This window comes from Pelodiscus sinensis, chromosome 8 (assembly GCF_049634645.1).
Source record: "Pelodiscus sinensis isolate JC-2024 chromosome 8, ASM4963464v1, whole genome shotgun sequence".
In the NCBI taxonomy this organism is placed as follows: Eukaryota; Metazoa; Chordata; order Testudines; family Trionychidae; genus Pelodiscus; species Pelodiscus sinensis.
The window spans coordinates 44941866-44967339 of NC_134718.1; the positions used below are offsets into that span (position 1 = coordinate 44941866).

At 37.9% G+C, this 25474-nt stretch overlaps 1 protein-coding gene across 7 annotated transcripts in view; it reads right to left on the reverse strand.

Annotated features, from left to right (window-relative positions):
• The window catches only part of ADGRA1 (adhesion G protein-coupled receptor A1), a 486631-nt gene that overhangs the window by 279215 nt on the left and 181942 nt on the right, over positions 1-25474 (reverse strand). For all 7 annotated transcript variants that reach the window (XM_075935214.1, XM_075935215.1, XM_075935216.1 and 4 more), the window contains 4 exons: positions 19620-19691; positions 14916-14987; positions 5639-5710; positions 3564-3727 (listed from right to left, as the gene is read on the reverse strand). In XM_075935214.1, coding sequence (XP_075791329.1) covers positions 3564-3727; positions 5639-5710; positions 14916-14947 — 268 coding nt within the window. In that variant the 5' untranslated portion in view covers positions 14948-14987; positions 19620-19691. The remainder of the gene's footprint in view (positions 1-3563; positions 3728-5638; positions 5711-14915; positions 14988-19619; positions 19692-25474) is intronic.

Here is a 25474-nt window from a genome sequence, read left to right on the forward strand (position 1 = left end):
GCTTACCACAGTACCTGCCATTCACAGCCACTAAAGTGTATACTCCAGGTTTATGGTTATTTACATACTTTTCATTTAACGTATTTCTGCTCATCTAGGAGAACATCTCCAGTGGAGTTAGTTAAAGTGCATTGGGTCAAATTTTCAGAAGAACTGAGCACCCAGAACTCCAGTTAAAGTCAATGGAAATTGTGGGCATCAGAACCTTGAATTATTAATATTTAAATATTAATAAAGGAGGGGAAAGAGTGGTTCTATTTTGTGGAAAGTACTTCAATAGTCATTGAAGCAGGTATTTACACTTGCTTCTCCCATGTTGCCAAACAACATCCTAATCACCAGGCTATACATTCATTCTCACTCTCTGAATCTATATATGTATAATACTATTTATAGAGAGTGGAACAGCTTCAACAGACCCACTCAAGAATCTCCCTAAATTCCAAAGGTTAGGACTCTCCTCTACAACATCAAAATCCACTATTATACAGGTAATTCAATATAACTATCTAAATAATCCGTGTACAGTATCAGTTTTAAGACACTGCCATGAGTAAGTCAAAACATATTTACTAATGTATAATCTTTATATCTTTATATAAGAGGAAGAGATGCAATTTCTTAGTGCTTTAGTCATGTAGTTCTCAGGGCCTCTTATCATAGCCATGAATGGTCTAGCCATCTGGCATCATGAATCTAGAACCAGAAGGTTTCCAGCTGACTTACCCCTCTGCACCACTGCATTGCAGGGGCAGATAAGGGAACTGTAGCTAATGCCCCACTATTGGAGGCTACACCCACTGACTCAGCATTGTCAGGAAATTAGCAGCAGATGGCGACAATATTTCCTATTCTTGTCTAACCCTTTGTCTGAGCAACTAGGAGCCATGCCTGTTACTGGCCAGACCTTCAAGAGCACGTTACTTTCCACAGACCTGGTTCCTACTCTTTGCTCTTGTTATCATACCTTGTTCCCATTTCCTAGCTCCTTGCATGGTTCCTTTTCCTTGCTCCTGTCATCTCACTCTCTCCCTACTTTCTGCTTCCTCATTCTAACTCCAATTACAAATAACTCCAACTCTGGCTCAATACATGGCCTAGTTTCCATTCCGGCTCTGAACCTTGGCGTCGCTTCAGACACTGATTCAGGCTTGACCTTGCCTTGGCATCAGACTCCAACTTTGACACAGGCCCACTGATTGGGGTGGGGTAGGCAGCAAAGGAGGCATCTGCCCTGGGGCTTGGTAATTCAAAAGGTCCCAGGGCATCCAGAGCCCCAGGCCCTTTAAATCATCACTAGAGCCCTTCATAGTGCACTCCAGGCAGGAATGAAGGATAGCAAGAAGGGTGGGGCAGCATGATCCAGGCAGCGCTGAGGTCTGCCTCCCCCAGCCCCTCTCTCCTTCTTGGAACCCCAAGTCTTTCCCCTCCTTGGAACCCCAACTTGCCCAGGAGCCTGGCAATTCTGTCAGTCCCACTGCTTTGATGGGACTTGTAAAGGCAACTCTTGACTCACCCTAGCTCTAGTCACCAGGTCAAACTGCCCCTTGACTGCCTTGAATAGGTAACTGAATAGGAGCAACTGGAGAATCTTCCAGGCAGTGAAGTTTATGTTGAGCATTGTAAGATACTCCCTCTCCATAGGTGCCATGAATGCTCTCTTGAAGAATGTCCTATTACCCCAACAAACAAGAGTCTAGAGCCAAAAATCTAACCAATGTTTTCCACAGAGAACTACAGAATATTACCACCACATCAAAAATAGTGATGTAAAATCCTGTTTAATCTGTTAACTGGTTAAACGTTATGTTTAGCTGATTAACCTTTTAAATGGGATCCTTTAAGCAGGAGGTCACTCCAACTTGTGTGGTAGGCCCAGCTCCAGCCTACCCATTAACCAGTTAACTGATTAAAGCATCATCCTGCAATGGTGATGCTTACCAGTTAAAAGGCCATCCTGGATTATAAATGGATGTCACTTACACCCTTTATTACACATTTATTCTCATAAATGTTACATATTTGGCTGCATTTCAACAATAGTTCCCTTGTTTTGTGAAAGATGGACATAGAAAAATATGAATCATCTTAGAAAAGCGTTAAATTACTGCAAGTCTTCAAATGCCTTGACAAGAAGAAAATAATTAAACATTTATTGTCACCACATCTGGTAAACAGAAAAGTGCTTAAACAATGCAGACTTAAAATGAAAGTTGGTGCCTCCACATACAGGAAAGCATTAGCAAAAATAATATTGCATAATATCTTGTCACTTTCTCCTCTTAACTAGGAAACTTTGAAACACAAAGACTACGTCTAGACTGGCATGATTTTCCGCAAATGCTTTTAATAGAAAAGTTTTCAGTTAAAAGCATTTGTGGAAAAGAGCATCTATTTTGGCATGGATGCTTTTCCACAAAAGCACTTTTGGCAGAAAAGCATCCATGCCAATCTAGATGCACTTTTGCGCAAAAAAGCCCTGATCGCCATTTTTGCGATTGGGGCTTTTTTGCGCAAAACAAATCTGAGCTGACTACACTGCCCCTTTTGTGCAAAAGTTTTTTTTGTTTGTATTTTGTTTGATGTTTGTATTGTGTTTTTATAATATAGTTAGCATGTATCCCAGCAACCTACTATAAATTCAAGAAAAACCTTGTAAAGATCATATTAATATTGAATGGTCAGTGAAATTATACTTGTGTTAGGGTTTTCTATTGAGACCATCGCTGTGGTATCTGAGGGCTTCTGATGTTTTTCTGTCTGTATATCAAGTTGCTTTGAGTAATCTGTTTTAGTCACTTCCTTGGTATAGGATGCTCAGCTTGATCTATCTTTTATTCATTCTCTCTCATCATCTCCTTTCTTCCCTGCTTTGGTTATGGTGGGAAAACTTTTTCAAAGAGCTTTTTCCTTTATATGTCTTCAAATAATGAATTTTGTCTAATTTTACTCTTCTCAATGTAAAAATTCTACTATCCAGTGCCCAGTGATAAAGAATACTGTACAGGTTCATAAATATGAGAGATTTAGCAGTGAAGTTTGTCATTTATGCCATGCTGGTAAGAGTACAACCTAAAAAATATTGTTTTAATCCCTGTAAGAATACACTGAAACAAAATACAGGACTATGTAGCACTTTAAAGACTAACAAGATGGTTTATTAAACCTTTAAAGTGCTACATAGTCCTGTATTTTATTTCAGCTATACCAGACTAACACGGCTACATTTCTATCACTAAGAATACACTGTTTCATGTAGAACACCCACTACGAATTGATGTTTATTTTATACCATAATTAAATATTACTTCATATATGGGATAAGACAATTATGTTTCTGTTATTTACATATTCTGCTTCAGATGAAACAAGACAGCTCTACTTTTTCCAAGTTCTATTCCCTTTCAGCATTAGTAATGTTTTCTGTGCTCTGTACTTCCGTTTTCTTGTACCCACGAGAAGGGTAGACTCATCAGCACATTCTGTTTGGCATTCATTCATAATTTTACACCTTTTCCTGGGAAATCCACTTCAATTTATAATTCTAAAGGTGTACCACTCACCACATATCAACTGGTTTTCCTTCAGAGTATGAAATGCCAGTCCACGTAAAGTACTGGGGTAAGCACAAACTGTTTCTTCTGCTATTCGAACTGAGGCATTTCTTGCCCACTGCAAAACCCATTTTAGATTACAATCACAGATGAGTGAATCAGTAGTGAAATGTCTAGAAAGACAAAAAAGGAGAGACATCAAAGGAACTGAATGCACTTTTGCAAAATACAATCATGAATACTGCACAAACTTAAATTCACAGTTAATTAGATTCATGCATCTAAACATAAAGACAGACATCATGTGACAAATGATATATGCATTCCAAAATACTAATTCCAATTCCTCTCTTAGGTACAATGTAACACCCTTTGACTTCAATGAGAATTGGGCTCCCCATAGTCCATATGCATGTAATTACAGCGACACTATTTGACTACTGCACCCATTAAATCTGTATCAGGTTTTGCACTCAGAGTTGAAATGATCCTACGCTATTACTTTGGATATTAAAAATTGTTCATACAGTGTGTCTACACTGCAATGAAAGACCCATGGCATGGCCATGGCTGGCCTGAAGCAGCTGATTCAGGTTCACTAGTTAGGGTTGCGAGGCTAAAAATTTCCAATAGATTTTTGGACAAACTCTTACCTAGGGGCTTTGAAGTCTTGTTGGAGGGTGGGGTGGTGAGGAAGTAGTTTGCTGTTAAAGCCTGACTGCATATATTGCAATGTTTAATCCTGCAGCCCAAGTCCTGTGAACCTGAGTCAACTGAGATGGGCTCTGAGACTCAGTGCTATGGTTGTGGTGGTGGTTTTTGTTTGTTTGTTGATTTTTGTTTATTTTGCAGTGTTGATGTATCCTCTAACACCATATAAATAATGTTTACATTTAAAAAACCTCTAATATGTGTATTTAATACATTCAGTAATGAATTATTAGAAATTCTCAAATGAAAATTATTTGGTATTAGTTTGTTTTTCCTCTTCTTTTCATATTACCATAAAAACAAAAGAAAACGATGACATAAAAAAGTACATTTTAAGTTATTAGAAACCAACAAAAGCCAGATTAATACAAATTAATACTGCAGTTCTGCCACACTGGTGCTAAAGAGTTCTCAAATTAGGACAAAGAGCGGAAAAGGGAACACCCCATATGGCTTATGGCAGAGGCTATCTAACCGTGGTCCACAGACTCCTGGTGGTGTGCAAGCTCCATTAGATTCCAACATTGGAAGATTTCTGTTTGAAAATGAACTGATTCTTGGGAGAAAATGACATCAAAGAACATCTTGTTCTTCAGCAAGAGCTTAAGTAGTATCCAGTTGTTGGTTCAGTGTCTACTGGAACCAACAACTGGTTACATAATCCTTTCAGAATTGAAATCAGTGAGCTGCCCTCTCGTTTGACCAGGAAGGCTCAAAAATGCTTGCTGCCATTTTCTTGTGACGAAACATTGCAGTCACAATCTAAAAGATGTCTCCTAACTGAGTTTTGGATTCAAAGAACTGAAGAGTACTCAGAACTTGCACACAAAGTACTGCATTTTCTGATGCTATTTGCTACTGTGTTCCTGTACCTGTGGATTTTCACCACTTATTGCCCTCAAGTCCAAATACAAAAGCAGGATGAAAGCTAAAGCAGACCTAAAGCTAAAGCTGATAAATATTACACCTGACTTCCCTGAACTTTGCTCACAAAAGCAGGCATATCCATCACACTAGAAAAGTATGACTCCTGACATTACAGTATTAGTTATGTGCTTTTATTATCAAAACCACTTTATAGTTAGCTAACTATACAAACAACATTTGAAAAGATCATTAAGTGGTTCACTGATACTCTTAGCAATTTTCAAGTGGGCCATAAAAAAAATTTGAGAATCACATATCTATAGTATCAATAGGGATTAATATGGAGTTGATATTTAGTTTCAGCCTTGATTACATATCCAGTTTTTTCATGTCAAAAGCAAAGAGAACACCAAGATACTTTAGCTACATTCATGAACTCAATATATAGCAACAATGGAGTTGTATGGTATCCAAAATTTAATTTTATATAATAAAGACATACTTACAAGGCTTTCAGAGCTAATAGTTCAGAAAAAAGTCCATTCATGAGACTTGAAAAAATATTCCCTGATAAATTCCTAGAATGGAAGTAATACACAATTACTACAAAAATAAAAGATGACAGAGTTTTTGCTGTTAACTTTTAAAAGAAAATGTTAAAACCTTGCTGCTTTCTTCCATGTGAAGAATAAATAATATTTTCTTAAGGATACACATTTTTTTCCTGATGAAAGTCAATATATAATCAAATCAAACACCTATTTTCAACTTGCTTTCACAGCAGACACATTTCTATAATAAACATATTCATACTGGTTATAGTTCCAGTAATATTTTAAGAATTTAAAATTATAATTATGGTATAGTGTTATTAACAGTTAGAGCAAGGTTGTTCTCTCATAAACCTATGTAACATGACACTTCAAAGTAATCCAGACCAAATATATTGATTGATTTAATACTGAGGAGCATTAAAAGCACACACAACATACTAAATATATTATGTGTAAAATGAGACTAACTATAAAGCAAATTAGTTTCATATTCTAAGGTTGTATTATATCTTCCTGAAAATATTTTCAAATTAAACTTTAGAAAATGTAAAATCTTTCTGTGAACTACAAAAAGATCCAGCATCATGGGATCAGTCCATAAAACAGCTTATTTTAATATCTGTTGTAAGAGGATTTGTCCACATAATTGCTTTGAAAATTTACTACTGTTTTAAGGAACTAGTCTGAACATCTATCTCCATTTTAAATAGTTCTGGTCACTGATTTTTAACTCTAGGCCTACAAGTATATTAATTGCCTTTTGCATAGTATAACACTATTGTTGTTAGGGCCTTCCTTACTCATATGCAGAATATGCAGTTGAATAGAGCACCATACAATTTGGGGGAGCACTGGGTCTTAATGTTCACCGACTTGTCTCTTCCTCTCCCTGTTCTGTGGCTCTGCTTCCTCTGGAGAGTATCTAGTTAACTTAACACTGAAAAAAGCCTGCCAGACCTATTAGCATAACACTAAACCCATGAAAGAGCCATTCAAGTGGTAATGAACCTATTTAACAGTCATTTGCCAACCCCAAATATATATTGTCAGTTTCTAGATTTACTGTGTTAGTCCACAGGACTTTAGTTTAAAATTTGTTTTTAAAATGTCATTAATGTGTTGCTGAGAATTATAAAATCACATCTCTAAAAACCAGTGTTACCCCTACTGCCATCAGGAAGAGGGGCACCATTTTAATAGTTCTGCATAAGGCCCCATAAATTCTAAAGACAGCTTTGATTGTTGTTCTCAATACACTGTTAACGTTGAAGGCAAATGCCTAAATGTCAAGTCATATTCTTCACTGCTATACCAGTTAACTAAAAATTGATTTAACAATAAGCAACTAAGGTTTCCTGTCAGATAAAGCGTATATTTCTGGATTGCTGACAAATGTTCTTTTCTATCTATGCAAATATGTAAATGCCTGAAGCCTTCTGAATTTACATGACTGAATTCAAGATGGCTGAAAAATTGTCTCAAAGGATTGTTCAGCAGAATATGAGCTGTCATCAGGAAGAAAATAAGTTGTATAGAAAAATAAAGATGCAAGTCTTTTTGACACAAAATTGATTCCCTCCCCTGATTTATGTTTCTGTTCTCTTTACAAAGTAAGGAACTCAAACTATACTGAAGGTCAGACTTAAGTTTAAAAAGCACTGTTTTAACAAATGATGCCTTTGGCGTGCTGCAAATAATCTGATAAAATCTCTGCAGTGAAATTTTTCATTGCATTATGTACAGGAACATGTGCACTTATGAGTTCCTGCCAGAAAGATGAGGAAGTATCACAGGTCACAGTTTCTGGAATTCTTTTGCCAAAACAATTTATTTTGGAAAGATATGACTTTTAGGGTGTTTATTCAAGAAAAACACACAGTGCATGGAGCCCATTAACAAATATGCAGTTGGATGATAATGTATAAATCCATGAAGATATCTGTATAAATGCTGTAAAGGTAGGAGATGATAAAACCCATTTCCATCTTACAAGAAATTTTGGTCCAATTTTGTGAAATGCTAAGTACCTTGCATATACAGCTCTCATAGTATAGCAGAAATTGCACCTTATTTTAGGCTTTGTTACAGAACATAAACGTTAAGTACTATAGGAATTTTATGATTCTTTGATGAAAAAATAAATTTATACAGAAAAACTAAAGCAATATTTTATTTGCCCTCTAAAGTTACATCTACATTGCATGGCTATTTTGGGATAACATAAGAATGGCCATACTGGGTTAGACTAAAGGTCCATCTAGCCCAATATCCTGTCTGCCGACCGTGGCCAATACCAGATGCCCCAGAGGAGGGATCACAACAAATAATCCTCATGTGATCCCTCCCCTGTCACCCACTTCCAGAGAAACAGAGGCTAGGGATACCATTCCTACCTATCCTGGCTAATAGCCATTGATGGACCTAACCTCCATGAATCTATCTAGCTCTTTTTTGAACCCTGTTAAAGTTCTAGACTTCACCACATCCTCTGGCAAAGAGTTCCACAGGTTGACTGTGCGCTGAGTGAAGAAAATCTTCCTTTTGTTTGTTTTTAACCTCCTGCCTATTAATTTCATTTGGTGACCCCTAGTTCTTATTTTGTGGGAATAAGTAAATAACTTTTCCTTTTTCACTCTTTCTATACCAGTATCACGTCTACACAATCTATCTGTTATTTCAAAAAAAAAAATTCAAAATAATGAGAGTACTATTTTGTCATCCCGGTGAACCTCATTGCACGAGGGATAAAGAATGGCTCGAAATAGCATGTTATTTTGAAATTTGGTGCTGTGTAGATGTACCAAATTTCAAAATAAGCTATTTCAAAATAGATTCGAGGCAAGATACACAATTTATGTAGTGCAAATTGCTTATTTCGAGTGTAGGGTACTGTGTAGACACACCCTGAAGCAGCAGTTTTAAAGTATGGGTCAGGATCTCAAAGTGGGTTATGAGACCCCTATTTCAATGGGGTCACCAGAGCTGGCATTAAACTTGCTGGGGCTGAAACCAAAGATCTGAGCCCCACCACACAGGGCAGAAGTCTAACCCTGAGGGCTTCAGCCCTGTGCAGAAGGACTCAGGTTGCACCTCCCACCAGCCTAGGGCTAAAGCCCTCAAACTTTAGCTTTACCCCCTCTAGCCCCATAAGATTGGGCTTTATCACCCCTCCTTCCGACCCCGCCCACAGCAGAGGGGCTCAGTCTTCAATCCCCTTCTCATGGTTCTGTAGAAATTGTTGTTGTCAGAAGGGGGTCATAGTGAAATGCAATTTGAGAACCTTGCTGTAAAGCAAACCCTTAACAGTGACTTCAGTGATGTTAAGGCAAAAGAGCTTCCCAAGTACATGAAATGCTGATCTTTTGATACACTCTATATAAAAACAAATGACTTCAGGGTTAAGAGGTTTAATATCACCAAGTTTGACAAAGCTGCATTATGGATTACTTTTGAGTATCTGCTGGAGACGGAAGAAAAAGCCTGGTGATGTGTTGGGATGCAGTACTCACTTTAGACAAAATGAAGATGTAAAAGAATGAACTAAACTTTCCTTATGTCTATTCTTTTCGCATAACATAGATTGGATGACCTATATTCTGTACAATTTTAACTCTCATTAAATGTAGTTTTTGTTTGCTGATATCAATGGAAGTTGAGGGCCCTCACAATCACGTAAAGACCATAATTATTATGCAGATGCCCAATACTCAAGGCAGTGGCAGCATGCTTACTGTTAGGCACATGCTTCAACACCTGTCTGAGGTCCTGTGGGATCCTGCAGGCCTAAGATTTGGCCTACACTACGGTAATTGAAATACTTCTGAATCACCTACCATCAAGAGTTTTCTGTTTTTCTTATTTGCTACTCTCACAATGAATATTTTCTTCCATGTTTTAATCAATTTTTAAAGATATACAACTAACTCTTCAAAAGCTGTAAGGTCAGCACAACAATTTTTCATGTTCTGTTTTGCCACAGCTTATTTTGCAAATTTGATGTTATCATTGCTATTTATGAAACTGACAGTGCACAAAGTGCTAAACTAGCCACAAAGAAACAGTCCCATCTCTAAGCTGCATAATAATTGCAATCTGAATAAAGACAGTTTGAAAACACATACATAGAATAGCGCTAATTGATAGCCTTTTTTCTTCCTTTTTCTAGTTATTTCTCATTCAAAAGCGGGAGCGATCTCAGCATTTGACTGAGGCCCTTGGGGGGTGGCTGTTTGGGTAACACAGAAGTGAGGTTTGTGGAACTGGAAAGAGGGAGGGCACAATGGGCATTTGAGTAGACAATGTATTCCTGGCATAAGAACAGCATTGATGAAAGTAGAAAGATTAAAGTGATGAGAAGATAAAGGAAGAGGCAAGGTGAGATTAATTAAATGTGGGAAGAGGTTGAAGGTGGAGGGAATAAAAATAAGAGAAATGCAGGCAGGGTAGATTTCAGTGGATAGTTTCTTGGTACCACTGCAGTAGTGTCAATTGGATTTCCGACACGTGACTTGTTTTGTACTTTATCTCTGCAGAGTACAAAGTGATTAGCCGCGTCAAAGACATTAACAAAGTCACAAGAGAATTTATTATATGATATTATCATAAAGCGAACTACTGATGATGATTCAGAGTCAGGATGAAATATAAATCAGATGTACTTTAATCAAATAATTGCAAGTAAACAGCAAGGTATGTTTCATATTTTTAAAAGGAAGATACAGGAGTAATTTTTGTCAAAGCATGTTTCAGGCTAGAACATTTTATAGTCTAAGGGGCCAATTTATCCAAGCTCATCAAAACATACTCTAATATATCATTAAAGTTATATCCACAATCTTCTGCTGCTACTCATACTTAGTGCTAAGTAGAACAGGTGTTTAAATTATTAAGGCCGCATTACACATAGAAATCCATTTGCATACATGGTTCCTGGAACATAACATTGAAACATGACCCTTGAGAAGGCCAAAAGGAAATATGAAAGACTTTTTACATTCAATTATGTCACTTACAATCATATTTAGGATTTAGGATATAAGCAACTCGCCAAAAAATAGTATGAACAAAGGATAAACATACAAGCCAGGAAAGCCAAGCCAACAGATTAGCGAGTCATGAGAAAGCATCTTTTGAACTATGTGGAATATAGCCAGCTACACCTGCCCTAAAACATGAATATATGCTCTAGGATCATTTTGGTACTCTTCCACTTTTGCAAATTCATCAACTCAATGTAAGTGAAAAACCTGGATCAGTCTCAAGGAAAATAATCACAAAGCATTGACAGGCAGTGATAAATCCTGGAACAGCGTGAACTTTGGATTTCAATACTTAACCAAAAGTTCAACTCCTATTTATTGAAAGTAAGAGGCTTTTCTTGCACAAGCTTTGGACAAAATCCTCCTTCTATGGGTGCCATCAAGAGGTTTAAGTTGTGTGTGTGTGTGTGTGTATTCAATAATTGTGCTTGAGACCCATACTAGCTTAAACATAGCAGTTATCAATGAATTTATTAATCAAAGCAAGTCTGATGTTTGGACAGATCTAAAATAACTGTCTATCCTTTCTGGTAGTGATGAGACTATACTATACTATGGCCCTTGTATTTCAGACCCAGGAGTCAAAATTCTCATCTGGTCAATGAACAAACAGTCTTTTCACTTCTGTTTTGAAGACAAACTATGAATCTCGTAATTAAACTAGTTAAAGACCTTTGCATTACTGATGGCAACTCAGACAATTATTTCAGGGCAGACCAAGTTCTCCTCCCTAATTCGAATGAAGGATTTGAACACTCATGTTTCTGGATATGGGTATGCACTTTGTATCACATGATGAAAAACGAATATGAAATGAAACCAAAAGATGGCAGTGTGCCAGACTTCCTGCAAAGTAAATCAAAGGGTAGCACTAACTCTTAAAAGACTTTGAATTATATTAATCTAAATGAAATATATTCTAATATCCTTTATTTCACCTCTTAGTTATGCTTTTAAATATTGTTAGCAGAAGATGGCTACAGATTTACTTTTCTCTCTTTCCAATAGACTTATGGCTCTCTCTACTGGTTCTAATAATGGCCTACAAATTATCCCTTTGTTCTTTGTCATGCTAAGGTAACAAGAGACCTGAGTTTCCACAATAAATAGTTGTAGCCATCAAAAAGCATTTACGTGATTTCCACTTGGCTGCTTCAGTTACCTGGACCACGCTTGATTGCTTTATCAGTGCCAGTTACTAGTTTAAGGACTTGTCACCTTTGCATCACTTGCTCATTTTTACTGCTTCAGTGCTTTAAAAATGTGTATATCAGCACTACAGTTATGCTAAATAAGTGTTTCTACACAACTCTTCTACAATATAGCTGTCTTGTGCTCCTCAGTTGACTAGTAAACATATTTGCAGTTACATCAATGGCAACTGCACTACCACCAGACAATTTTCTGAATTTCGAAGAGGTGCTGAACAAATGAGAGTCTAAGAAGTATTCATTCATGAACGGTATAGAAAACCTCAGAGTGCTCTCAAGATTCAATAGTTGACCCCAGCATAGAATTAGAAGGAACTGCACTATTCCCACCTTCTGGACCACAGGTAAAACAGAGGTCCAGATCATTTGTGATACCTAAAAAAAAATATTCCGACACTGTTCACAAGAGTAGAGTATTAACCTCAGTGTTCCAACTTCATTATGCTAACATGAATAGTCTTGGCAATTTCAAATAGATACCATATTCCTTACTTGTGCCACATTGCTGCATAATGAAAGAAGCTGGCACAAGCTACCTCAGAGGGCTTTTCTTGGAGAGAGAGGAGAATTCTATATATCCTGTACATTATTTATTTATTTATTTATGTAAATATTTATTTAATGGGACTATTTATATTATTTATAAAATATAAGAAGTTATATTCTCAAGCCCACTAAAGTCAATGAGTGCTAACTGGTGGATCACTTTAAAATCAACTAGCAAACCGATGGCACCAGAGACTAATAAATATATTAGATCATGAGCTTTCATAGGTAAAACTCACTTCTTGGGTACAACATAAATGTAAAATATAGTTTTATGTTCAGAATATACCTTACATTCACACCTAAGAACTAAGATTTGAGAATAAATTATTTATTTCTTATTGGTTACTCAAGACAGCAAACTCCCTAAATTTCCTTCAGCACATGCATAAACTCTATTAGATGCCACAACACATTCCCTTTAACTTTAGAATGCTTTAGTTTTATTACTAAATCAATAGCTTTTACAAGAAGAACATAAGAATGGCCATACTGGGTCAGACCACAGGTCCATCTAGCCCAGTATCCTGTCTTCTGACTAGCCAATCACAGATACCCCAGAGAGAATAAACAGAACAGATAATAACCAAGTGATCCCTCTCCATCACCCATTCCCAGCTTCTGACAGATTACGGACACCATCCCTTCACATCCTGGATAAAATATAGTTCCTTTATTAAATGAGGTAACCCTAAGCTCGGAGTTTCTACAACCTTAATGGAATTTATCATTACATAAAAATGTCATGAAATTCAGGACTGATTGATACACATGTACAATGAAGTGATTATGCAAGTTAAATTAATAGCAAATAGGATGCTGGCTGCTTCCTTAAAATTGAGCTGCCTAAATTAATATTCCCAGAAGAAACCCAACTTTAATTTCTACTAATTTTTTCTGAACTACCACTTTTTCTGAACTACCATTTTGAGTCTTCACTGTGTTTTATTGCATATTTAAGATGATAAAAGCCATCTGTAGTGAATATAAACAATTTAACATTATGATTACCAATATTTGGGATTATCATTAGCATGTTTCATCTGCATTGAGTTTTCAAGCTATGCAAAATGAAGGACATATTTTAAATGTTTATCATCTGCTTCTTTTCAGTATGAAAATTAGGCTTTCATTTGCATTCTTTGTAGAGTACAGTCTTGACAGATAATTTGGCTAATATTATTATTACATATAGAAACTATGTTAGAAGAATGTTAAGGCTGCAAAGTCAAGCCCTAAAAAGCAGAAATGGATGACTATTTTAATGATATTTTTCAATTAAAATAGACATTTTAATGAAAGATTTTAATCAAAGAAAAATTTGCCTTGTTAATATTTTTCAAAAAACCTGAAAAGTTTTTCTTCATTTTTTCCCTATTTCCTTTTCTTCTTCCAACACCCCTACAAGGTTTTTAATGGAAAAAAAATTGAAAATGGGGGTTGGAGAGTAGGAAGGGAAAATAGATCTATCCCCAATTTTTTATTACCAAAATTTCACCAAAAAGAGGATCCTTTTTTAACCCTGAGGAAAGGAAATGATTTTGATTTTTTTGAAAATTTTAATGAAAAAAAATCTTACATTTTCATCTGCTCTATTCAGATGTTAGGAGGTGCCAAAATTAAAGTTGTTCTTGTAAACCATACTCTTGTTCGGTTAAGCCATGTTTACACTGGGATGGTTTGGCCACAAAAGTGCTGTTGACATGCAAAAATCAGCAAGAGTAAAAAAAATCAAACTGATTTTTCTGCCTCCCATTGTTGACATTTCATGGCCACTTTTCTAGCTCCCCTGTCAACAGATAGGGCAAAGCAATGTAGGTAAGCATCCCACAGTGCAGTGTTGTGGGGAGGCAGAGCTGATCCCTGTGCTTCTTGGGATTCTTTCAGAGTTCTCCCACTGCACACTCAGCATCATGAGTAGCTCTGTGAGATCTCAATACAGGCAGTCCCCGGGTTACGTACAAGATAGGGACTATAGGTTTGTTCTTAAGTTGAATTTGTACGTAACTCGGAACTGGCTCCAGATTCAGCCGCTGCTGCTGAAACTGACCAGGGGCTGACTACAGGAAGCCTGAGGCAGAGTTGCTCTGCCCCCGACTTCCTGGAATCAGCCACTGATCAGTTTCAACAGTGGCTGAATCTGGAGCCTGGGACAGAACAGCTGGGGCGCTGCCGGGTAGGTCCCCCCAGGACCAACCCGGCAGCACCCCAGCTGCTCTACCCCAGGCGTCCACAACAAAAGCCTGGTCTGCTGGGGTAGAAAGAGAAAAGGTTTATTTTTTCATGTAAAATTAGTTTAAATGCACAAATATGCCTCATTTTAAAATCCTTTTGAGACAGTTCAGTCAACACGAGCGATAGACAATTTCTTATTCTCTCAATTGCAATATGTTAAAGCTTTTATTAATTACTACAAAATGGTATTATACTCACAATTTATGAAGATTGGTAAGGCCCACAAACATTTCTGAGGTTAGACATCCAATTCTATTATTGGAAAGATCCCTGAAATAAAAAAAATTAAAAACCATTACTAATGTATATACCTACATAGTCAGAGAGAGTTAAGATCTTAAAGAGTTAGAAACAAATGAAAGAATAACTATATATTTATAATGTAACAGATTTTAATTTAACTCATTGAATAGCTTTTTTATTTTGATTATATTTGCATTGTTATGGATCGCTCTTAACAGTTAAACTTTCCTGTAACAAATTGGATTGAATTTTACGTTAAATGCTTTGTAAATGAGTGTCATGTCTCCAGAGGTCTCATACAAAATATAATCAGGCTTCATCTCACAGCAATCATATTTAACACTTAATAATGAGAAAATGGCATGTATTTTATAATTTGCTGCATAAAATCTCTCTAGAGCTCTGACCGAACCTTAAGTATCATCCAGTTTTCCCATTATTAAGTTGTTCCACACTCAAGATATCCTGTCATTGCCAACATTCCTCCAGCTGAGGAAGACTGGATGAGAGTTTTGAAGCCATCAATGCCACTCTTTGCACTGCTCAAAAATTACATTTCTGATTAATTACATTATATTGCTTCCTCTGAAGACCAAGAATTTTGAGAGTGGCCAAACCATAATTCTGGATCTAGATTTCAAACATCCCAAAGATTCAGAGATGTTTGTGTCCAGGAGAATGTCTTGACACCCTGGGTTACAAGAGGGAAAAAGATTAGGACTGCAAAATGGAGCACCCCCATTCCACATGTTTTTAACAAATAAGCCATGAATGTCTTATTGGCAGTCCTCATTAAAAGTTATAACAAGCAAAGTTTTAAAAGCCCCACAACAACAAAATATTGTAAGCTTTCATTATTATGCTCATTTATACCCTAATTTCAAAGCTAACTTCTACATAGCTGACTAATGATCATAAGAGAAAGTATAAAACACTAATTAATAGTGGTCATTAAACCAATTCTGTAAGTTATAAAACCAGGGTGCTGTAAGTTATAAAACCACGGTGAGGATAGTTCAGGAAGCAGAATGAATGTCACCAGTGAGGTGTTTTTTTGTGGGTTTTGTGTTCCTGGATTTCTTCATCACTATTACCCTTTTTCCATATATACAGAGGTGCCTCTGATACAACACAGAGAAATATAGATGTAAAAGGGGAAGATACAAGAAGCTGGATAAAAAATTCACAGTAGTCTCAAGTGATGGAAAAGAGGAAACATCAATTTCTCAGATTCAAGCAAAAGAACATAATTCAGCAAAGTTTCTGTCTACATTTCTTGCAATTTACAAATAATATTAATCTGACCAAATTAACATAAACAAGACAGCTTTTATGTCTGTAGAGCACAAAGTAGGGAGTGTTTGGCTTTTTCCAAAAGAGTATATCAACCACTTTGCAAACTCTAATCCTCAGGATTCCAAAATATACTTTCATGATTATAACCCAAATGTCTCCCTCCTCTAAAAAAACTTCCCCCAAAATACACTGTCTGCCATAGTAGAGTCTGTTCATAAAGGTACTGATGGGATGGGCCGTAGCAGGTCTGTGGGACCTACTCTGGGTTATCTGTCACACTAGAATGATAGCATGAGGCGGAGTCATATGATGTGGACTGAAGTGTCCAGAAGAGCATATACAAGATTACATGCTACGTAATTCATAACCATACCAGGGTAAACTTTTAAGAGGCAGCTATAAGGGTCCTCTCACCATTTTGAACATGACATCTGTGAGAAAGGAATCTTTTGCTGCATCATTTTAGATTTTCCACCCTATTTGTATTTGGGTCCAGAGCCTTCTAACTTCCTGACTTGGTTTGTAATTTTAACTTACACATTTTTCAACTGTGGTGTTTTTTTTTTTTGTGAGATAAGGGGTATGATCTAATCATTTTTCAAATCAACATAGCATTTTACAACATTAAATGTACTGTGCATGGGAGGTAGATTGGTATTGCTTCAGATTTTGTGCCACCTTTCTCTGTCCCCATATTTTTTCCTCTTATAATCTACAATACATTTCCAAAATAAGAAAACGAGAGTAAGAATTTGAGGAACGAGATGCCATCTTGTAACTAAATCCTCAGATTCTTGTAAAGCCTCCTGCCAAAATTACTGAAATTACAGGGCATCTTTTAAAATTCTGACTGTATTTCATGTAACAATTTAAAAAATGAGAATTTGGGAAAATCAAATACTTCTGTATCTTCTTACTAGACAATGAAAATATTCTTGGGCAGCTAAACATTTCAAAGTAATTTTTAAATATAGCATAAGCTTTTCTTATACTTCTCAATTATTAGCTGGCCTACTCCACAAAAAGCAATTTGTATAACAATAATAATTGTAATTCATTTTTTTCTACTGAAAAGATCATTATAATGAAAACAAGCATAAAAAACACATCAGTACTTTTCCTAATACATAAGTGTCACTGGATTGTCCAGGAATTCTGTAGTTTAATTTAAAAAAAGAAAAAGAGCAGCCAAATTCTAATGTTACTTGAACAGAACTTTATCTGGAATCAACGGAAATAATGCCTAAACAAAGATTGAGTGGGGATTTCAGAATATGACCACTGTATATGGCAAAACTGGGTAACAAAAGAAGATTTCACCCAAAAGAAAACAAATTGAAAAACTAAACTATCTTGACATCCCATTCATGTAGTTCTTGAGAAGAGACGTGCTGAAGTAGGATATTTCTAACAAAACTATAGCACATGTATCCTCTTCTTAGTCTATATAATAACAAATGCTATTTTCAAAATATGTTGCATAAGCTGGCAGTAACTGAAATCTGTTCACTGTAAACTATTTTTCCTAATGAAACATTAGCAAAGAGAAAACGACAGCTTGCACCAGCTTGCTACACAAGTCTCAATTGAGCTGTATTTAGACTCAGTTTGCTACATGGTACAAAAATCTGGTATTTATTTTTAGTTATCAAATATTTACATTTCTTTTAATTGATTTTTACAGAAAACAAATACTCCTCTGTTAAAGAAATTAGTCCCACATTTTTGTGCTTCCCAAAATTTATTTTTTTGTGTATCCATTATTTTGTATTAACCCATAGGGTAACACAATTTGCCACTGTAAATAATGAATTCTAGAGATAAAATCAGTTCTCGGAAAGGGTTATGCACAAGAGAAATTGTTATTTTTTATAGGACATGGACAGCTTGCAATTTGCCTGGCTCACTCACTGTAACTGTCTCATTCAGCTGCCTCTGTTACAATAGCTTCAGCTGCTTACATATGAGAAACAATAGGAAATGAATGCAAGTACAAAGTAATTACAGCACTGAGAGTTCAGTAAAGTATTTTTTTAAAATGTAGAGCTAGTTCTGATTGATTTTGTGCAATGATCTTCTATTATGCAAAAACATTCTCCTCCTGCATGAGAATGGAACAAATCAGTACCAAACATAGCATATACATCTTTTTAAAGACTGGTATGGTAAATCTCAGGATTTCTGTAGCTACAGCTTCTGCTAGACAGTCTTTTTCCTAACTGTCCCATTTCCTAATATGTTCTGCCTTCTTTGATTTCTCTTTTGCTGTCAACCAGTCACTTTCTCAAAATGTTCTTTGTGACTCAGCAACATTAGATCATGGCTTTTACAGGTTACCCATTCTTCCCACAAGAGGTCAGGGTTGTGTTATTAGATTATATGACCGCACCAGTAATTAACATTTGTTCATATAATTGCATGTAAATACAATGTAATTATCTGTGTATGCAATACAAAACACAAATTTTAAAAATAGAGACAATAATTAAATAGATGTATATTATTATATAACATCTATTTTTCATAATACTGCCACCCATAAACTCCAAATGAAGAAGTTACACAGTATCGGACTCATGAACGTAACTTCATTCACCAATCTTTGATATAGACTGAAATTGCTATTTACAAGACCTATAAAATTAGCAGAAATTGAAGCCTTATATTAAAGCTAAATATTGTTAGTTGAATATGCTGTTAGGGAAATAGTGAGTTAAGAATTTAATAGTACAGACCAAAATGTACTTAACTCATCAAATTAGTAGGAAAGTATTATTTTAAAACCTGACTTCAAAAATACAGTTATCACATGATCACCAGTATTCAGAAGGATATGGTATATAATATAACTGAGAATAAATATGAAAAAAAGACAGTGGAGTGGACTTGATCAAGAAGAAATTGGTGAATTTAACTTCTTCACAGCATACAGAATCTTCCTTCTAAGGAAATTGCTTTATAAACCTGGCCTATGGTACCAAAAAGGTAAAAGTGGACTTCATAATAGAAAAGTACACAGAATTTTTCTTTTAATATATCAGTTAGTCATTAACAAAGCATTTTTAAAACAACTTCTCAGCCCCAGACTTGCTTATTTAGCATTTAAATGGGGTGTTTTCTTTGTTAGAAGACAAAGATATTTTTAAACACACAAAAACATGCCCCCAAACAGAGCAGAAAATAAAATAAGACCCATGTAGAAGAAAAAAGATTAAAAGAATCTAAGTACAATATGTGATTTTATGTCCTTTGCTCAAAGTCCTCATGTTATTATTGCTTGGTGGCATGCTCAAGTTCCCCCAAGGACAGAAATGTCAATATGAACACAATTTGCAGGGTAATTCAAATGGAATTAATACTTACAAGCGCTTCAGTTCTGAAAGTCCAAGGAAGGCTCCAGGCTCAATAGTGCTAATCAAGTTATTCTTCAGATCTCTAGAGATAAATAATAGGAGGAGCAATTCATTATCACTTTACCTTGAATATGATTCTCATACATGAACAGAAGAACAAAAAAGATAACATACTAAGGCTTATCCTGATTTTTATTTGGTTTCACTCAGAACAAGAGTGCATATACAGAAAAATATTACCACAATGGCGTGCAGCAAAATTAATTTTATTTAAAACAAAAGGTAATTTAATTTAAATTTCTCCAAATGAGTTTGCCAGCTTTACCACTCGAAGGAAAATGCATTAGTCAACAGAATATTTTAAAGTGAGTGAAATAATTAGATCAGCCAATAGGTTTCCTTATTTATTGTGCTGTTTACTTTTACACTCAAAACGTACACTCTTCCTTCCCATCTACAGAAAGCAAACCAACTAGCTTTGGCACATATACAACTTCTCATATTTGGCAGACAGGTGCTTCACTGTGTACTTGGTAACTATCCAGGGGATCAGATTTTGTAGCAGTAAAGAATATTTTAGTAGCATTAGTAACCTCATCTGCTACTGGCTCATTACTTGAGGCAGTGATTCTGCTCTCAAATAAATCCCTTCTGAGATGTATTATGAAATTTTTTCATGCTTTCCAGGATTTGGACTCTGAAGAGAGTTTAGGGGATAATTAGAAAGGCAGGTATAGGGGATTTTTGCTGTAAATTCTTGTAGATTCTTGGGGTTCATCTTTAAAATAGTTTGAAATTCATATTGGATAGCTGGCATTCAGGGCTCGTCTACACTATTGCACTGATGAAGATGTGCCACATCACACAGGAGTAGTGGGTTTTTTCACACTCCTGAGCAATGTTTTTTCACACATATAAGTTGTATCAATTAGGCTCTAGTGTAAACCAGCCCTCAGACTAGCGAAAACCAGTATGTTACAGTAGATACACTGCTTCTGACAGCACCAGTATGAGTCACCTTAGTTATGGCTTTCTATTGTATTGCAAACATAGTACATATTATGAAATCTTGGAACCACTGAAATCAACAGAGATTTTGCCATTGGCTTCAATGGGGCCAGATTTCACTCAATGCTTATCCTTATTAGGACATATTTTCAAGGGTGATCCACACATGAAAAAACTTTTTGTACCTTTTGCTAACTATGTAAGTGAATCTTTACATTTGCTGTTTCAAAAAGGCATTGTATGTTAGTTCTGCTTAGCTTTAATGCTAGTGGCCCATTAATTCTCTGTCTCCCTTATAGTCCTTAGTCACCTGCTGACTGAAAGCCCGCCCACCAAGTTCCCCACAAGGAATTCTAGTAATTTTTACATTCATGAGCATTTGAATTTGGTGCAAAAACATTTTATATTGATATTGTTATGCAGTAAAAAGCAAAGCTATCGGGTGAAGAACAATAACATTCAGTCATTACTGGAGAAGATTGAAGGAGGAGTGAATGCCTTGCAGCATTTCTACTATTCATCCTTCTCTTCAACCTGCAAAGCTTATTTATGTAGTCATTTGCTGACGTTATAAATAAAAAGCTGGGCCAAATAATCACATTGTGATGAGTCCTGCAGCTAATAAGCATAGTCAGCTACAAAGTTTACAACAGTTCAGTTTACAAACAGCACATAAGCAAGAACTGAATATTCCAATATTCATATTTACTCCAATATTCACACTGTCAAAGATACTGTTCATGGTTAATCATAGTTCATTTTTGTCAATACATTTTATGTATTGATGATTTATTTATATGAACATAGCAATAATGTGACCAGACCCAGATCTGCCTACATATAAATATGAAAAAAATGTGAAAACACCACCTTTAAAATGAATATTAGCTGGTACTGCTTATGTTTAATCTATAGTGTCATCATTATACTTTTAAGACTCTATTGCTCATCTCCTTGTTATCTAACTCAGGCATATAAGAGAGTGATCAGAGAGAGCGTGGGGCCCTTACTAGATGAGGGAGGTAACCTAGTAATGAACAATGTGGGAAAAGCTGAAGAACTCAATGCTTTTTTTGTGTCTGTCTTCACAGACACGGTCATCTTCCAGACTACTGCACTAGGCAGTGAAGTATGAGGAGATGGGTAGTGTGACGGGGCACGCGGGCCCCGCACTGGGAGCCTGCCGGGAGGCGCCGAGCGGGGTGACGGGGCACTCGCGCCCCGCACGGAGAACGCGCCGGGAGGCGCCGAACAGCCACACAGGGGGGCGGAGAACACGGCCCAGCCCGCCGCGGTGGACTCCCGGAACGCGCCGGCAGCCGGCGCGGGGAGCGTCGGGAGGCAGCAGGCGCCGCCCAGCAGGGCCCTAGAGGGAGGGGCCGGGGAGGCGCAGGGGGATGACGTCGCGGGGGAAGGGCGGCCAGGAGGCGTCGCTCAGGAAGTGACGCAGGAGACGGGGAAAGGAGCCGGCGGGGGATTTAAACTCGGGGGCTGGCACGGCACAGGGAGGACGGTGGATGGAGCAAGGGGAGGAGAAACGGAGGGAGAGGTGAGGCAGGAGAAGCCAAGAGAAGTGGGCCGGGAGGCCTGGTGGAGTAGGAAGCGGCCCAGGGCAGGGTCGTGGAGCCCGTGAGCGGGTGTGTTTTGGGGTACTCCCCCATCCGCTAGGGAGGGACCGCGGGTCCCTGCCGTTAGGGCCCTGGGCTGGGGTTCGGAGAGGGGGTGGGCCTGAACCCCCCTACTCTGCCGGCAGGCCGATCCAGCTCGGGTGTAAACGCGATCTTGCGGAATAAAAAAGGGCCCCCGGCCTAGAGGGTGGCTACCCAGGCCTAGCCTTCTGTGGTCAGATCGGCCGTTAGTGGACTCCGAGGAATGAACCAGTTTACAGGTAGACCTCAGTGGAGAAAGAACAGGTTAAAAATTATTTAGAAAAGCTAAACATAAACAAATCCATGGGTCGGGATTTAATGCATCCGAGGATACTAAGGGAGTTGGCAAATGTCATTGCAGAGCCTTTGGCCATTATCTTTGAAAACTCAAAAATGGGAAGAAGAACAATCCCAAGAACTACAGACCAATCAGCCTTACCTCAGTCCCCAGAAAAATCATGGAGGAGATCTTCAAGGCATCCATTTTGAAGTACTTGGAAGAGGGGAATGTGATCAGGAATAGTCAACACGGATTCACCAAGGGCAAGTCATGCAAGACCAATCTGATTAGCTTCTCTGATGAGGTAACTGGCTCTTTGGACATGGGGAAGTCAGTGGATGTGATATACCTTGACTTTAGCAAAGTTTTTGATATGGTCTCCCACAATATTCTTGCTAAAAAGTTAAGGAAATATGGATTGGATAAGTGGACTATAAGGTGCATAGAAAGCTGGCTAGATTGTCGAGTCCAAAAGGTAGTGATCAATGGTTCAATGTCTTATTGGTGGTCAGTTTCAAGTGTAGTGCCTCAAGGATCTGTTCTAGGGCTGGTTTTATTCAACATCTTCATTAATGACCTGGATGAGGGGATGGATTGCACCCTTAGCAAGTTTGCAGATGACACTAAGTTAGAGGGAGAGGTAGATACATTGGAGGGCAGAGATAGTGTCCAGAGTGACCTAGACAGATTAGAGGATTGGGCCAAAACAAATCTGATGAGGTTCAACAAGTGTAGAGTCCTGTGCTTGGGATGGAAGAATCCCAAGCATTGTTACAGGCTGGGGACTGACTGGCTAAGTAGCAGTTCAGCAGAAAAGGACCTGGGGATTACAGTGTATGAGAAACTATATATGAGTCAACAGTGTGCCTTTGTAGCCAAGAAGGATAATGGCATATTAGGTTGAATTAGGTGGAGCATTGCCATCATATCTAGGGAAGCGATTATTCTCCTTTATTCGGCCCTAGTGAGGCCACATCTGGAGTACTGCATCCAATTCTGGGCCCTCCACTATAGAAAGGATGTGGACACATTGGAGAGGGTCCAGCGGAGGGCAATAAAAATGATTAGGGGCTGGAACACTTGACCTACAAAGAGAGGCTCAGGGATTTGGGCTTATTTAGTACGCAGAAGGGAAGAGTGAAGGGGGATTTGATAGCAGCCTTCAACTTCCTGAAGGGAGGTTCAAAAGAGGATGGAAAGAGGCTGTTCTCAGTAGTGAAAGATGGCAGAACAAGGAGCAATGGTTTCAAGTTACAGTAGGAGAGGTCAAGGTAGGATATTAGGAAAAACTTTCACTAGGAGGGTGGTGAAGTACTGGAATGGGTTACCTAGGGAGGTGGTGGAATTTCCATCCCTAGAGGTTTTTAAGTCTTGGCTTGACAAAGCCCTGGCTGGGATGATTTAGTTGGGGTTAGTCCTGCTTTGGACAGGGGGCTGGACACGATGACCTCCTGAGGTCTCTTCCAGCCCTATGATTCTATGTCCGTTTTCTTGCTTTCTCAAGTCTGATATAGATTAGAACGTGGATGAAAGCATCTATAGCCAGGCAAGACACAGATGATATCTATTAGTAAGGGACACACCCTCAAGTAGGCTGTGATCTTACCTTCTAGTTTTGTCACTGTGGTTTGCAGTCTAGGGATTAAATGGATTCAGCATTAGCCAGAACTGCCATTTCCCTCTTCAGTTGGCCAAAAAGAATAGTATAAAATACAGATATTCCTCCAGACTAGACTATATCTATCAATCAATCAATCAATCAATAGGTAGATGTTAAGGTTAATTAGCATGAGTTTATTTTCTTTTAGTGATCCTGTGTTATCACCAGGTATAAACTTCAACCAGTACCCAATTCTCTTAACTCTCCAAAATAAACCTTGCAGCCTACTGAACTCTGTCCACAAACAGCAACATCAGGAGTTCGCTTTCTCCAGTCAAAACAACTAAAAATACCTCAGTTACTTGAAGGAGCAACTTTCTGCCTGCTTCATATAGTCAGTCTAACCATTACAGTACTCTATACACCAGGGGTGGCCAACCCATTCTGGGCAAAGAACCAAGATAGCTGAGGGTGGCGGAAGCTCTTAAAAAAAGGCTCTGTCCCTTTAAGAAACCTCATTTAAACGCGTTTTGAGCTTTTTGGGCCACAGCATCTTTTTGCCACCATCTTTTTTTCTGCAGCTTTCATGGCCGCGCCGGATGGCTACCCTGCTCAGGTCAGCACAGGGAGCCGGGAGGAGAGGGCCGTTTTTGGTGATGCAGGGGTGGCTTTCGAGCCATGGGGGGAGGGAGGTCTTCGTGAGGGAAGAGGGAGGTAGAGACACATGGGGATCGCGAGACTTGGGTTGGCCACGGCTGCTATACACAAATAAATGTGAATAGTATATAGCAGTTTCATCTACCATAGAAGTCCACTTTGAAACAGAATAGACTAACAAGAACACATCACAACACTTGGAGCCGGCCTTAGGATTTATGGGGCCCTATGCAATACTAAAACTGGAGCCCATATGCCTGACGGCAGCCAGGAAGGGGGTAATGATTTTTTAGAAAGATGATTTTATAATCTTCAGCAATGCACTAATGAAATATTTTAAAGCAAATTTTAAAACAAAGGTCCTCTGGACTAATACAGTAAATTCAGACCATATATACCTGGAGGTTGGCAAATGCCTGTTAAATGGCTTGATTACCACTTGAATGGCTCTTTCACAGCTTCACAGTGTTCTGCTGATAGGTTTAGCAGGCTTTTTCAGCTTTAAGTTAACTAGGTACTCTCTGGAGAAAGAAGAGTCTTAGAAAAGGATAGGAAGAGGCAGGTGGGAGGACATTAACACTCAGTGGGGGTCTTAAATTTTCAGGTGCTCTATGGAGTTGCACATTCCACATAAGAATGGATAACAATGGCCCTGCCAATGATTTGCTTTT